Source organism: Haliotis rubra, unplaced genomic scaffold, assembly GCF_003918875.1.
Source record: "Haliotis rubra isolate DU_JTF1 unplaced genomic scaffold, ASM391887v1 Scf711, whole genome shotgun sequence".
Lineage (NCBI taxonomy): Eukaryota > Metazoa > Mollusca > Gastropoda > Lepetellida > Haliotidae > Haliotis > Haliotis rubra.
The window spans coordinates 137,501-153,910 of NW_025767426.1; the positions used below are offsets into that span (position 1 = coordinate 137,501).

The following is a 16,410-nucleotide window of genomic DNA, read 5'->3' on the forward strand; positions in this document are numbered from 1 at the left end:
CGAAGACACGGGTTCGATTCCCCACATGGATACAATGTGTTAAGCCCATTTCTGGTGTCGCCCGCCGTGATATTGCTGGAATATTGCTAAAAGTGGAGTAAAGCCATACTCACTCACTGTTGCTTCTCTAGATACTTCTTTATCTGTGAAAGGATCTTAATACTTAAGCATTTTATTACATATTTTGTTAACTGTTCCATCTCTTGCTACTGTTGACAGCCTGCAGTTGGATTCATTCCATTCGTAACTACTCGCCTCTTTCCGTGACCTACAAGAAGACTCGTACCCCTATCGTACGCCATTTTTGCCAAGAATCGTGGCAAACCAATCAAATCGCGCCTAGTAAAACGCATTTCGAAGCATGGCCCCATTATGTCCATAGGCGGATCCAGAGAGGGGTGGTGGGGGTGGTGGTGGTGGTGTGTGTTTGCAGGGGTGCGCACCCCCCTTTTTTGTGCTGAAAGTCTGTTAAATGACCATTGAAACTGGGGTGAAAATGAAGTGTGCACCCCTCCTTTTCTCATTAGTGTGCACCCCCCACCCCAAACCCCCCTCAAAAGCTGTATCCGCCTTCTGATGTTTCTAGGTCTGTCAGCACCATATCCTTGTTCGATCATGGGTTTCAAGAAAAGGATCTGCATGCTATTACTGGAATACAGTCCAATTCATTCAAGTCACTCACTTCTGATACTGATACTTCACGGCTTCTCCGATTACAAAACATCACTTTATTGTTATTGTAGCCCGTGTGGTTCCGAACATGGTGAACACACCAGGCTTCAAACATGCCCATGTGGGATAGCCAAGTGGTTAAAGTGTTTGCACGTCACGCCGAAGACCCAGGTTCGATTCCACACAGGGGTACAAGCTCCTGTAAGCAATTTCTGGTGTCCCATGCTGGAATATCGCTAAAAGCGCCGCAAAACCATACGCTCACGCCTATGGTGAATGTTGTGTACGGTAATATAGATATATCGTTTCATAACTGTCTTAAATGTACAAATCACTTCTCAAAAAAACTTTGCCTACATGTGTAGCACTAGTGAAACTCAAACAAACCGTGATCACAGTAATCCAGCTCGTCCTTCGGTTGAGTCTGTCATGGTAACGCACGAGATGCACACAAACAACATGCATGAAATTCGCTTCCAGATAACGGTTACGCCCGTTACAAGTGACTGACTGATTTTGGTTTTACGCCGCTTTTAGCTATAGTGTCACCAGAAATGGGCTTCACACATTGTACCCATGTGGGGATTCGAACCCGGGTCTTCGGCGTGACGAGCCAACGCTTTAACCATTAGGCTACCCCACTGACCCCCGTTACAAGTGAACTTATAAGGGATATCCAAGGTTGGGTTGTCTGGCTTAACCAGTCTTGTTTGCACAGTAATACACAATTGGACTTGCACTCTTCCTCTTTATATAATATTCGGCCTGCAACCAGTCCTTCGCTAAATAGTGAATGATCAATCCCCTTTACTATCCCGTTCATAAACATGTTCATATACGGGGCGTCTGGGCACAAATAGGTTTAAGTACAAATATTTACAAATCTTCTTGTAGCCCTTGTATTTAATACCATTGTATAACGATAACTACCAATTTGCTACCGCGACCCCGTTTCGAAAATGACGTCTAATGTAGCAGAGCTTTTGCCTCGCTCGTGACAGTGATTTGATTGGACGCCTATATAAGCCTAGGGCCATTTCAAACTCACAGCTGCGATACGAAATGAGGATGATAGAATGATGACGTGATAAACTGGACAATCTGGGATGCATCTACACCATCGGGATACTCCATTGTGGCCGCACGATCCACAGTTTATCTGACAAAAGCTACAAGCGTTAAAAAGAGGACTTGAATGCACGAAGGACCTATTGGAGCACACTCCGACGCAGTGATGACGGCATTTGACACCACCTCCACAAATACATCTCTTCTCGGACTCATTTCTTGTTCAAAACAAACGCATATAGCAAACCGAAACATGAGTCTCATTAACCTATTCAGACAATGACCTACTTTTCAGCCGATCCGAATTTTCTCGCGTGAAAGTGAAACTAGACATCACAAACAACTGTGGTTACACTGAATTCCAATTCCTTGTTTCATAAGAAAATGGTATTTACAGCTGAATTGCCCCAGTTTGATGAGGTCGTAAAATGATTCACAATGCATCTGGCTCACTGGTTACACATGTGCTTTTAGCGTTTATTCAGTGTAGTTCTGTAACGCACGATGTGATTGATATAATATCAACTCCGTACCAGACCGCCAAACCTTTCTAGCGACAGAGCCTCGTTTTGAGATTTCCCCGATTTCCAGGTTTCTGTTTGTCAGTGTTTGCTGTGCGACAGAGCACGCTGCGCGACGTGTTTGCAAGGATTAGAAGGAGCGTGTTGCAATATACAAGTGATTAGATGTATCACATAATACTGATTAATATATATGTATCCAGTTAAATGAATTCGTCTCAGAATTCTGGACTGGATATTGTACTAAGTTGAGCAATAGGACGGAACCCAGTCAACAGGAAACGCGACTGCTGTAAATGTGTTGACTTGAATCAGAGCAGGTTGATCCTATGGAAATCTTTAAGTGCAGTTTACTATAGTTCAGTATTAGTAAAGATATGCCAATATACAGTGGGGAGCAAGACAGTGTCTTTATACATTGAAAACCTGGGTCGCTAGCCCTTCATGTTCAGCTTTGATGACTGCACGAGGAGCCCCAGAACCAATGTAAACAAAGACCACTAAACAGTCTTATTTCCATTTATACTTAAAGATTTTAATAAACTCGCTGAAAAAATAAATAACGGAGCTGGCTCAACATGTTGGTTGACGCTTGTGCAAAAGTACATGAAATCCAAACATGGGGATTACAAACAATTTCCTCCAATCTTCTACAATGATAAGCTGTATGGCGATGCTATAGGTATATCACATGTATTAAATTACCTTTCTGTTTGTCAAGCAGTTGTTGATAATACAGATAAAATAACCTCCACGTATAGTGATATCGGTGATACCAATACATAAAAGCTGTGACATTGATAAATGCCAAAACTATAGACCAGTAGTTCGTACAAGCTGTCTTTCTAAAGTTTTAGAAAAAAAGTGTATTCAAACATGTGTCTACTTTCTTCAGTCTCAATAATGTATCCACTAATCTACCATGAGAGAAGTGGTAACAATAACATGCAATCACGAACGCTATACAAAGTCACTCTTACCCGATACCATTAGGTAGTGGAATGAATTACCAGAAAATATAGCTAATGCTGAAAGTGTTTGGGCATTTAGGAAACTGCTACAACCTAATACAGCAGGATTGAATTCTGTCTTAACTTTAGGCTCTAGCTTCTGTCAGGTTATCCACTCTCGCCTCAGATGTAGGGCTTCAAATGCACACATGTACGAACCCCCGCCATATCTACATCAACCCACAACGTGCTTGTGGGCATCCTTACAAACATCCATTATTTTCCTCCATTTGCTCCAGTTATGATCAAAGTAGAAAATACAAGCATTTCTATGTCAAAGTATATCATTTAGATTCTGTTCCAAAAAGGAAATGCAAATTACTTAACAAAAATGTAAATCTTTTGAATGTAGTGCATGATTTTATTGTTGCTTCAATAGTTTCAAGGAGACAGATATTGAAGTATGTTACGTATAAGTAAGGTGAGGTGGGGTGAGGTGGGGTGAGGTGAGGTGAGGTGTGAGGTGAGATGGGGTGTAACGTCGTACTTAATAATACGTGTGTATGTGTCGCTGCTTGTACTAGGTTTTATAGTGCTAGCTCAATGAGATTCCATGCCGCAGTGAAGCATGAATACCCCACTCAGACACATTATACTGACTCCGAGCCGACCAGTCCTTGTTGTACCCATTAGTGCCGAGTGCCAGGCAGGGACCAACAAGTACCATATTTTAACGTCTTTTGGTATGACTAGTAGTAGTAGTAGTAGTAGTAGTAGTAGTAGTAGTAGTAGTAGTAGTAGTAGTGAGCTAGCCGACCGGTCCTTGTTGTACGTATACCCATTATTGCTGAACGCAAGGCAGGGACCAACAAGTACCATAGTGTAACGTCTTTTAGTATGACGCGGTCGGGGATCGAACCCGCGACCTTCCGCTCTCCGGGCGGACGCTCTAACCACTACACCACGGGGGCGGTTTACGTTAGTATATATATACACTTAGGAGCGAGTATGGTTTTAAACCCCTTTCAGCCATAATCCACCAAAATAACAGCTGGGGACATCAGAAATGGGCTTCACACAATGTATCCATGTGTGGATTCGAACTGGAGTCTTGAACATGTACAGCAAACGCTTTAACCACTAGGCTACCCCACCGAATCTGGACACATGACAAAATACGGTTACGCCAACGTCATTTCGTTACATGATTTTGTGTTTGTTTGTTCAATTTTTAAACGCCACACTCTGCAGTTTCCCAGCTACATGGCGGCAATTCAGTGATCAGCAGCATGAGCATCGATCTTCACAATTGGTATACGAAGACATGTGTAAATCAAGTCAGCGAGCCTGACCACCCGATCCAGTTAGTCGCCTCTTACGATAAGCATGGGTTACTGAAGATCAATTCTAACCCCTATCTTCACGGGTCTGCATTTTGTTACGTCAATCAAAGCTACCTACAATATACATTGTGGTATCGATGTCAACAATTGATGTTTCAACTTTATAATGGACATCGTTCTCGCTCAGTCGTACACCCTGACTGTAGCTGGAGATACAGGGCACGCCCATAAACTCGTGGAAGGTAGGAATACAGGTCCCCTGCGACGTATTTTGGATCGGTGGGTCAGGTTCTGATGTCCTACCCTCATGGCGTGGGTTGTTGCTCGCGATATCAATATCAATCACTGGATTATTTTCTGTTCAGGACAGACATGGAATATTACTGATAGCCTTGTTAAAAGGACAAACACACTGTTCACTTCGTGAAATTCAATCATCCGTTTTAATCAATCGTGCATTTGACGTCAGTGTTACACGGAAACCAAGTCGACGCTTACACAATATAACCCACCCGAATAATACTAAGTGACACTCCACGCACCGTACGTACTTGAAGAATGAGGACTATTTACACGGATATACAACTTCTTTATTCTGTATAGGCGACGTTTCGACGTAGATTCTAATGTCGTTATCACCACTTGCTCTACCCAACTTCTAGAATGCCAAAGAAACCATACGTACTTATATTCAACGCCCTACATCTACACCTTACTTTGTAGATGGAAAATGATTACGTGCAAATTATTGTTTGGAATATAATACAACGCTGAAAATATGCTTGTGTGGAGAAAGATTTTTTTATGAATGAAGCGGTGGTAAAATACTGTTTAGGCTGTTAGCAAAACGAACGAAAGTTAACCATATGACGCATCGTCCGGCATTCATTTATTTCTAAATATTTAAGTTTCAAGAGTTTTTAGATGTCTCGTTTTGATTCTAAATACTCTGACACACACACACACACACAGACACACAGACACACACACACACACACACACACACACACGTCTGTTTGCAATAAAAGTATTAGCTTAAAACCCAGAAACAATCCATTAAAACAGCCTGTCGGACACTGTCGGAGAACTGCAAAATGTCAGATGTTCTATTTATGAGGTCATTCTTTATTTTGTGACCTCAGTCCATAAATATTGAAGATGCTTGTCGGTCAAATATATAATCTTAGGGGCACTTTACACTAAATGCAATAAATAGTAGATAGCGTGTGTAACAACACTGAACATCGTATGTAGTAGTAGTAGTAGTGAGGTGAGGTGAAATTGGGTTTAACGTCGTGCTTGAGAATATTTCGCTCATATGACGACGTGCATGCGTGTGTATGTGTATGTGCGGCTGCTTGTACTAGCCCAGACTGAAGCTGGTTTTATAGTGCTAGCCCACTGAGATACCATGCCGCAGTGAAGCATGAATACCCCACTCAGACACATTATACTGACTCCGATCCGACCAGTCCTTGTTGTACCCATTAATGCCGAGTGCCAGGCAGGGACCAACAAGTACCATATTTTAACGTCTTTTGGTAGTAGTAGTAGTAGCAGTCGTAGTAGTAGTCGTATTAGTATTAGTAGTAGTAGTAGTTATCGGAGTGTTTGAATTTACTCAATTTTTCGCATTTCCTTCTTATGGAGATTTTCTGTTATTAATGTATCTGCATGGATCGCTATGCAAATTACGGAAGCAGTCTTGAGGACTAAGGGCATATTTTACACGGTAGTATCCCTTATTTGACAGCATTTTGGTCACTGATCCGTTAAGGTATGAGGTTAAGGCCTGTGGCAGTGTTGTTTAGTGATTGGTGACTTGATTGAGTGAGTGAGTATGGGTTTACGCCGCTTTTTAGCAATATTCCAGCAATATCACGGCCGGGGACACCAGAAATGGGCTTCACACATTGTACCCATGTGGGGAATCGAACCCGGGTTTTGGCCTGACGAACGAACACTTTAACCACTAGGCTACCCCACCACCCCAAGACTTGATTCACTATTGGTGAATAGTGATTGAATTTCAAGAGTAAACTGTTTTAGGTTTAGTCTTTTTTGTGTTAGTCTTCTGTTAATACAGTAGCTCCCACAATCACTGGCTAATGATGGCTTAATTAACATGTGTGAACCGAGGACAGTCAAACTTGGGAGGATTGTAAGCTCACTGTCAAAGTTGGGACAACTGCTTAATCAAATATTTGTTGGGTTTGAGGTGCTTGAGAATATTTCGCTCATATGGCGACATGCATGCGTGTGTACGCGCGGCTGCTTGTACTAGCCCAGACTGAAGCTGGTTTTACAGTGCTAGCTCACTGAGATACCATTCCGCAGTGAAGCATGAATACCCCACTCAGACACAATATACTGACTCCGAGCTGACCAGTCCTTGTTGTTCCCATTAATGCGAGCGCCAGGCAGGGACCAACAAGTACCATATTTTAACGTCTTTTGTTATGACGCGGTCAGGGATCGAACCTGAGACCTTCCGCTCTCCGGGCAGACGCTCTAACCACTACACCACGAAGGCGGTCCCTGTGTAATGAGTCAAACATCCACTACTTTAAAATAAATATACAATCTTTTACTTAACAGATAAAACATTAACATTATATTTTGTTGTATATCATCAGCTTAAACAGATATTTGCAATCCATTAGTATGCTTAACCACAAGGACAGACTACACTCCACTCTGAATGTCTAAGTGCACACCATTACGAAAGCTTAGAAATGCTTCCTAAAGACACCTATCTCTAAATTAAATAGTCATCTAATAAAGTGTATCCCGTTTTCATTATGGGTGACGACTAACTATGTGAAATACTCAACATTTTTCATGGTATGTAACTGTTCAATGGCAATAACATTCCTGAAGGTCAATGCTATCAACCAGTGAGTGAGTGAGTGAGTGAGTGAGTGAGTGAGTGAGCTGAGTGAGTGAGTGAGTGAGTGAGTGAGTGAGTGAGTGAGTGAGTGAGTGAGTGAGTGAGTGAGTGAGTGAGTGAGTGAGTGAGTGAGTGAGTGAGTGAGTGAGTGAGTGAGTGAGTGAGTGAGTAAGTAAGTAAGGTTTTATGCCGCTTTTAGCAATATTCCAGTAATATCATGGCAGGGGACACCAGAAATGGACTTCACACATTGTACCCATGTGGGGAATCAAACCGGGTCTTCTGTGTGACGCTGTAACCACAAGGCTACCCACCGCCCTCAGGTAGCACAGACAACTTATGACAAGAATTGTATATCAATGTCATGCTCAATGTTTCCTACGTTCAGGATATATGAAAATACAGGATTTCTTTTTCCAGATATGCATTATCCAGCTTTGCTCTAGACTTGTTGAATAAAAACTGAACACAATGTCTGTACATTTGGTTTTGCTTTATTTTGATCTACACACGGGTGACAAGCTGTGTGAATCTCTATAAAATCATACAAAGCTAGCCCAAAATAAATATCATGCAGTAAGCCCAACTTCAGCTGTAACAGAACACCTCCCTCCTACCCTAACTCAATAAAACATACTTAGATCCTTGTTTCTTTAAATACTCAACTACAACCAAAGAGTGGGCCGGCAGAGACTCTGTGGTTCCTGCGACAGAACATCCAATCCATGTCAATGACATTGAGTATGAAATGAACATCACCTGCTATCAAGTGGAAGGTGTGGGTAAAATATAGAAATGAAATGATAAAGGCACAGTTTGAGTTGGAGAGACAACTACTGGAGAAATACACATCGTTTGGTGCTCATTGCATAATCAGGTAATCAGCTGCAGCATATGTACCTGCTGAAATTGACAATAATGCTGTTTTTATCTAGGCCAGCAAGGTTAAGATTATAGCAAACTTAGGCCATATCTCATAATGTCTATACATGCCCGTTACTGGTATATTTTATACGTAGGTATCGGTGTAGTGGATGCCTATTTCATTCACATCATCAAAAGCCCTCCTCATGATTTCAGGACAAATAACTGTCTTTCACTAATTTTAATACAATTCATCTTACCACTTATAGTTACAATAATCTCCAACTTCAAAGCTACATTACTTCGACACTACATGGAAGACAATGAACTAAGCTGTCCTTTTTCAATTACATGTAGACAATAACAAACATCACTAGGCATGAAAATAGAACATTTGACAACCAGGACAAATGATGATTTCCCATGACAGGTGAGAGGGCTTGATATTTTCAGCTGTTTAAAAGAAAATAAAAGATTGCACATACCTTTGTTAAAAGCCATAGAGTATCACAATAGAGCCTTTGTACCTACTAACAGCTTGCTTTTTACAGAATCATAAATACAAAACACACGTACAAAAATCTATACAAGACGTAGAAATACAAAATATGATATAGTCATGTATGAACGCAACAAATACAGAAAGATGCTTTTGTTATGGGCTGAAGTTCTCCACCTCCGGCCTTCCAGTATTACATATGTACATTTCAAAGCACGTGGTTATATACAACAGTTTCCAATGGCAGCTTGTCATTCTTTTAGATGGGTTTTCTAAATGTTTACATTTCTGCTACAATTTATACATTAGCCTGTTTTCAAAAGGGTAATCTGTTCACAGACATTTCAGATCTTAAATTTCCATAACATGTATGCTAGTTCTAGTTGAAATTTCTTTGGTGTGTGGTGTAATGGTTTCAAACTAAAACGAAGTCTCGAAACAACTCAAAATAAATACAAAAGATGGCTTGTTGATATAGAATGTATCAACCCAAAATATGTTCATATTTACAATATTTACACTTATATAAAAGTATGTTGTCTACCTTCACTAGTTTGGTTGGCTCTGAAATGTTCTTAATGTTTGGACTGCATGAAGTTACATTAGTTTTCATTAACAATACAAATACAATTTGAAATATTGAATCAGCTTGTATGGATATTGTCTGTGCTTCTTTAAAGACAAGCATATACATGTCTAAGTATTATGAGTATATACATAGAGTATAAAATGGTGAGCTAGATGTTGTGATCTTTGACACTTAGCAGCAGAAAGCAAGTGGAAGTATTAACTGACAATTCACCCATGCATTCAGGGAAGCAGCTTACAAGATGACCCACATACATGACAGCGGGTACATATTCGCCATGCGACATGATGTTGGCATTCTCTTCATTGAACAGCTAATTTTGAACTAGTAAGATAAATAAAAATTATGGTTTAAACAATTTTTTCATTGAGGATATATCAACATAATATTGTCCATACACATGAAATACGGAAAGACCAACCTTTTCTCAACCATCATGTAGGAAGATATTACCCTTAAACTCCTTCCCTTCATTATCAATATAAGGAGATTAGTAGAATGCGAAGGTATACTACAGCATTCTCAGAAGCAAATATATGGCACATTTTTTACACAATTTTCCATAAGAAAACCCAAGAAATTAAGACAAAAGAACAGTTCAAATACTAGGGGGGAAAGAGCACTCCTTAATTTGGAGATTGAGATCTATTACAAACAAAAAGACGACTATTTACAAAAATAAACATTGTTGTATACGATGGATCTTTCTCAGAGTGTATGCCCATTACTGAAAGTCCATCTTCAGAATCCCTACACAAGCTTCAATTTATTTTCAATTTTCAATACCGGTATTCAGTTTTCAATTTTATTTTCTAATTTATTACAGAACAGATTCATCCAATATAGAATGTAAGAATAACTTATCTTGTTAATAATACATTTGTACAAAAATGTGATAGGTGTGATATTTATGATTGGATTATTTTACAATAAACTATTCTGAAATAGACTAATGGATAATGTCAAGTGTACAAAGCCCACCAAGGACTGAACTAACTACAGTAAGATGAGTGTTACTCTTCAGCTCATTATGACTAGAAACTAAAAGTATGAACTAAAATATAGACTGTTGGACTGAAAGCACCAGTATTGTTCAACCATAAAAGCAAGATGGTACACTTTGTATAAGATTGCAAGGTTTTACACAGATAATGTTATACACTATTCATAGTGGAACAAGTCCATAGCACAACTGGAATGGATGCCAGTACCTCTACTTCCAGATGGTGACACCGTCAACTGATGAGTGAGAGAGTGAGTGCGTTGGGTTTTATGCCGCCTTTGTCAGCTGATGAACGAGTAGGTCAACACGATAAGGGATTAAAAAGAGGGAGCTATCTGTACACTGCCTATTGCTGAATACACAAGACAAAGAAGAGAATTGCTTCTTTAACAGTATTGCGTCAAGATTGATCAAGTCCAGTAAAACCTTCAAGAATAATTGAAAGAAAGCAAGAGTTACAAAGTTCAGCTAATGGCTCACTGAATTTAAATAGACTTTCATGTCCTAATCAATTAATGCTAACAGTAGTTCTGACAGAAACAGGTTTGGAAGTGGAAGTCTTACAAAGAGCTTATTTCAGTTCAACACTTTCCTCAAAATCTATTTTCATGGCTAATGGACCATTAACCTAAAATTCTTAACCAGGCTCTAGATTCAACCTATTCACTGTCACAACTTATAACGTTCAGGGTGAATAGTTCATTTAAGTTTACCTCCATACATTTATGTATTAATTAATGACATTTATGTATTAACTAATGACATTTATGTACTAATTAATGACATTTATGTATTAATTAATGACATTTATGTATTAATTAATGACATTTATGTATTAACTAATGACATTTAAGTACTAATTAATGACATTTATGTATTAATTAATGACATATATGTATTAATTAATGACATTTATGTATTAACTAATGACATTTATGTACTAATTAATGACATGTATGTATTAATTAATGGCATCTATTGCCATTACGTCCCCAGAGAGAGTAGGACAATATCCAAGAGTTATCAACATCTGAAAGGACTTGAGCTGCAACAGATGCCACTGTGTGACTTGGCTGAGTATTCTTGTGCAGCAGCTGTCTTTGGGCGGCACTTCTATCTTTGCTACGGACAGCACCTGTTGCTATAGGGTTTGTGGAAATCACCAGTTGGCAAGGCCAGGCTTGCTCAAGGTCATGAAGTAGATCTGACAAGACGATCCTGACCGAACGGAAGAGAAAAACACCTGAAAAAAGAAGCAACAGAACATTTCAAACATAATACAACTTAATTGAGCTGTTTGCAAGTTCCCAGCGACTGTCATTTCATCCAAGTTCAAAATCTTAATGTACCACCATGTACTTCTAGTCATAAACAAAACCTTCGACCATGATCTTCATATAGACAGCTTCTTAAGATCCAGCAATTAAAGTAATATTTTTCACTGAAGTAATAATCTAAGCATCTACACATACAAAACATGTTATATTTGGGATTACACTTTCTCAGTTAAGTTTATAATCTAGTACTTTTGGGGGGTTGAGTCCCATCTTGGAATCACCCCCACACTCTCTCCTTATCACCAGCATACCTTATCATTTCTTTCACAGAGGAATTTCAGTTTCTGAGCTTTCTTATGCATAAAAACTCCATCCAAATGTCCAGTCTCAGCTGACCGGATCTCTATGGCTTTGTTCCCCCAGCCCATAATCTGACCTGTGCTGATATATGCTGTAACATAAAACATCATTCATCACTTGTAACCAGCCATACATACAGGGGTTACAAAAGGTTTGCAACGACAAGGCCATGACATCAGGGGAGATAATTCAGTAATCAATTATGCATACCACTAGGAATAGCTATGACTTAGTGTTTAAAATTTCATTTGTATTTCTGTATGTATCTGTGTAACCACAGGCATAAAGGGTACCATAAGCCAGAGGCAGTGTTTACGTTATAATTACACAGGTTAAAGGACAGTTCTCATTGATCCACCATTGTAGTGGGGTCATTAACTATGGTGTGAATACTGACCGACAGAGGTAGGTAGCTCTCCCCCACTGTAGCACCACGTTCTTGGTAATCTTCCCGTTTGTGTCCACGTAGACTCCCTCATCTATAACAGAACACTTAACATTAGCAGACATAAAACTCTGCTGCCTGAAGATATCGGCCACATCAATGAATGTACACATCTATAATATATGACTTATCCTACCGGGTACCCATTTTCTGCTGGGTGAACAGAGCAAACTCAGGTAAGGTGAGACCAAATGCTTTGTTGTCGAGCAGGACACAGAACTTACCACAACACTTAACATGAGCATACATAAAACCCTGATGCCTGAATATATCAGCCAAATGACTGTACTAATCATAAAAAAATCAAATACTAAAAAACAGCTCTCTGCTCAGATATATACATCAACAGTTTCATCAGAAAGTTAATATCAGCAGAGTGGCACTGCTGCCAGTTTCATGGCTGCTTGCCATGTTTATATTGATCTTTAACAGCAAGACTGTTGGTTACTTGTTGCTCTATTTAAATAAGGCACAAATTGAAATTGTGTATTGAAGGTGCTATGTTGAACAATTGTACTCACTGTCATAGCACAGAAGCAGCTGTAAACCATTGGTGTTGGGAAGAATGACAATTGTGTGAGGCGTGATTGGACCTTGAGTCTGAAATGAACATTGCAAAGGTCAGTACCTGTAGAAATAGGAGTTGTCTCCCTTACACAACCCACACCTCAATGTCAGTTTCAACATATAAAACACAATTAATGATTAGGATTAGTTTGATCAGATTTAAGCAAAACAAAAGAGATTGACCATTTGTTTTGATTGTTGTTTTAAGCATATGTTTTCCATGATTAATAAACTTCTAGTCACAAACTGGTCAAGAACTTGGACAGATGAAGGGGAGATAAAGTGTAGATTCTCTCATGCTAACAGCCATGCTCTGAAAGTCAGAAAACATTTACTCCCAAATTTAAAGATGAACTCGCTGAACTCTTGAAAATATTTGTCTGAATGACCAAAAAATGAGAATCCTGTACACCAGATATGTTTATCTTACACTGCTCCTTTCTCTTTTCATGTACTGAATGCAAATAAAGTCAATGTAATAAAGGGTAAAAGGGAGGTAACTCTGCCAGAACCACCAGACCATTCACAAAACATTGGATGGAGTCACATCCAAAGCCTCAAGGATATGCAACAAAAATAAAGGTGATCCTAACTGAGTCCAATAAAAAAGCATCAGGTCAGAAGGAAAAGAACAAAAGAACAGAATAAGGATAATTCTTCATGCAAGTTCAACATATGGAAGTAAATGAACAGATGAATGAAACAGGTACCGTCAAAAGGGGACTTCCATGTGACATGAATCGGAACACGTAACACAAAGTTACTTTTAAAAATGCATGAACAAATTTTGAACACGAATCCCATTTTGACTTTGAGCTGGAACAGAACAGCAAAGAAGTGAGAATTATGAAGCTCTGGGGTGGGCTGTGTTACCTGATTAATGTAAAATGTGACGCTACCGCCATGAGGCGTTACGTCGTTGCCGTCGTTGTTAACGCGGAGCTGGACAGAAGACAAGGAAACAGTGTTAGATAGAAGAGAGAGACAACAAAGATTTGGGGTAGGGGAGTTAGGATTACTATAAAGGGGCAATACAGAACTCCCTAATGTTAGCTGACACACAACCACTGATACTTCAATGACAGAACACCTAGCGATGGATTGAACCCTCTCTAGCTGTTCATGTCTATTTGAACCCTCTCTAGCTGTTGGTGGGTTTGTCCCTGCAGATCTATTCCTCCTTTTCAGAAATATTGTAAACATATTTTTATGTATTGATGCACAGTCCTCTCTCACATTTTTCTCACTCACTCAGTTAATCCAATTACGCTTGGGATGTCATTCTATTGTTTTAGCACTCCTTTGTTCATAAGTATTAGTTGCTACAGTACTGGGGCGGTATTCATAGAGAAACTAAGATTTTTCCTAAGTCCAAACTTAAGTTTTTTAAAACTGACTTAGCTAAGTCTGAGACTTAAGATGCTATTCATAAAGCTACTAAGTCAGAAACTTAGCTAAGTTTCCAAAGACAAACTAAGTTTTTTTCGTAGTGCATACCCGCGTGATCACTAGGGTGAATCCGAGGTATTTTTAGACTTCCGGGGGAACTCTTTTATTAAAAGGTGTGAAAATGGCTTTCGTTGGGATCTCCCTTTTGCTATTTACGGCAGACGACACATTGAGATACTGCGGTAATACATTGTGAAAAATATGTCGGAGTCTGAGATAAAGAAGAGAAAACCTAATTGGACTAAAAACTTTTATAGAATACTGCCCGAGGTCCTGCTTTTGACGGAACTCGTGAAAACAAACGCCAGAGCGTTGGAAGGAAGTTTGGTCCGGGCGTGACGTCGGCGAAGCGGCAAGAGGCGTGGCAGGTAATGTAAACATTGGGTCCGACTGTCAAGGTGTAGTCAAGAATACAGAAATGTCTTAGACTACGTGCCACACATAGTTTTCATTTGTTTTGAATAAGTACGATTTTCTGTTCTCTTTTCTGAATTACATTGGTACGCCTATGAAACAGCCCAAAATGCATCAAACACTGGAAAAATGTAGTGAGTGTAGGTGATGATTAGCCAAGGTCACACGACGAAGGAAAGGAACATGTATGAACGAAAAAGTTTTTAAGTTTAACATGACCTCACACAAATAAATAGTTTGGTGAGGCTACAGCATGTAGTGTCAGGAATATTTGTAAAATTTCCTGTGTTTTGTTTACTAACAATGGAAAATTTTATAAAATAGGAAATCCTACTTTATAATTTTTTAGGAAATCCTAGTTTATAAATATATGACTAAATATGAAAGCTTTGAGTGATATCTATTAAAGGTATTATCATCATAAGTGTAATCAACTTTAGAACAATTGATTTCAAGAATATATGGGAAATTAAAAAATAGGAAATCCTACTTTTATAAAAAAATTAGGAAATCCTATTTTATAAAAATATCCTTTCTCCCAAATGCTGGCGATTTAATCTAATGCCATTCCCATCTGGACTGTATCGCCGAATTAATTCTTCATCGCTGTATTCAACGAGACTTTGTCTTCTTTGGTGAAATGAACGACGCCTCAGCGCTACGGCAGCCATATTGTTTACTGACTTAAGTCAAACACCTTCCAGTTAAGCCTACCCCTGCCCAGTCTTAAGATTTAAGTCGGAAATCGCCAAAACTTAAGCCTAAGTTGCTTTATGAATATGACTTGAGTAAAATCTGAAAACTTAAGTCAGAAAAAGTGAAAAAACTTAGTTTTTTCAAAAACTTAAGTCATAATTCAGACTTAAGTTCTTTTATGAATACCGCCCCTGGAGAGTGCTTGTTCCAGTGCACCTGTTTCATGTCATGTTCACCGACAGCAGCGGGAGTCTCTTTATGTGGAGATGCATCTGACCGATTATATATTTCAAATATATGTCTATAAATATATAGGTTTTCGAAATAATTTTGAAATTTCTGTATTAAAAACTATTAAATGTATCAAACACGTTTTACAAAGTCACCTAGAATAAAATTTAAGCATGGGAATATCATTGTAACTCTCCCGTTCCTTCACAATGATGGGCCCCTTGTGGTGCCGCACCTCCATTATTTATAAGGAATGGAGAGTTACTCACACATCCCCCTCTACATAACTATATACAACAGTAATGTTTCTAGCCCCTCAGTTGATCAAGTCCAGGATCCACCCCAGAAATATGCCTCGTGCCTTACTGATGCATTAGCTGGTGCTTCTTGTTGCCATACTGAAGAAGGGCCCTAATAATGTAACCAATATTTCAGACCACACAAAGTTGAACTGTAAAACTGGTCACAAAGCAAAGCATGAGCACAATAAGGGTATCTCAATGTGGTGCGATTCATCAAGCACTTGATGACCAAATGCTCAACATTTACCAGACAGAAATAAAGTACCGATG

General features: G+C 39.2%; 1 protein-coding gene across 1 annotated transcript in view; it reads right to left on the reverse strand.

Moving 5' to 3' along the window:
* Nucleotides 1-7,922: 7,922 nt before the first annotated feature.
* Nucleotides 7,923-16,410, reverse strand: part of LOC124259176 (misshapen-like kinase 1) — a 186,133-nt gene continuing 177,645 nt past the window's right edge. The window contains 5 exon segments of the mRNA XM_046693274.1: nucleotides 7,923-11,642; nucleotides 11,988-12,127; nucleotides 12,434-12,455; nucleotides 12,457-12,515; nucleotides 13,003-13,081. Of these exon segments, the coding sequence (XP_046549230.1) occupies nucleotides 11,559-11,642; nucleotides 11,988-12,127; nucleotides 12,434-12,455; nucleotides 12,457-12,515; nucleotides 13,003-13,081 (384 nt within the window). The 3' untranslated portion in view covers nucleotides 7,923-11,558.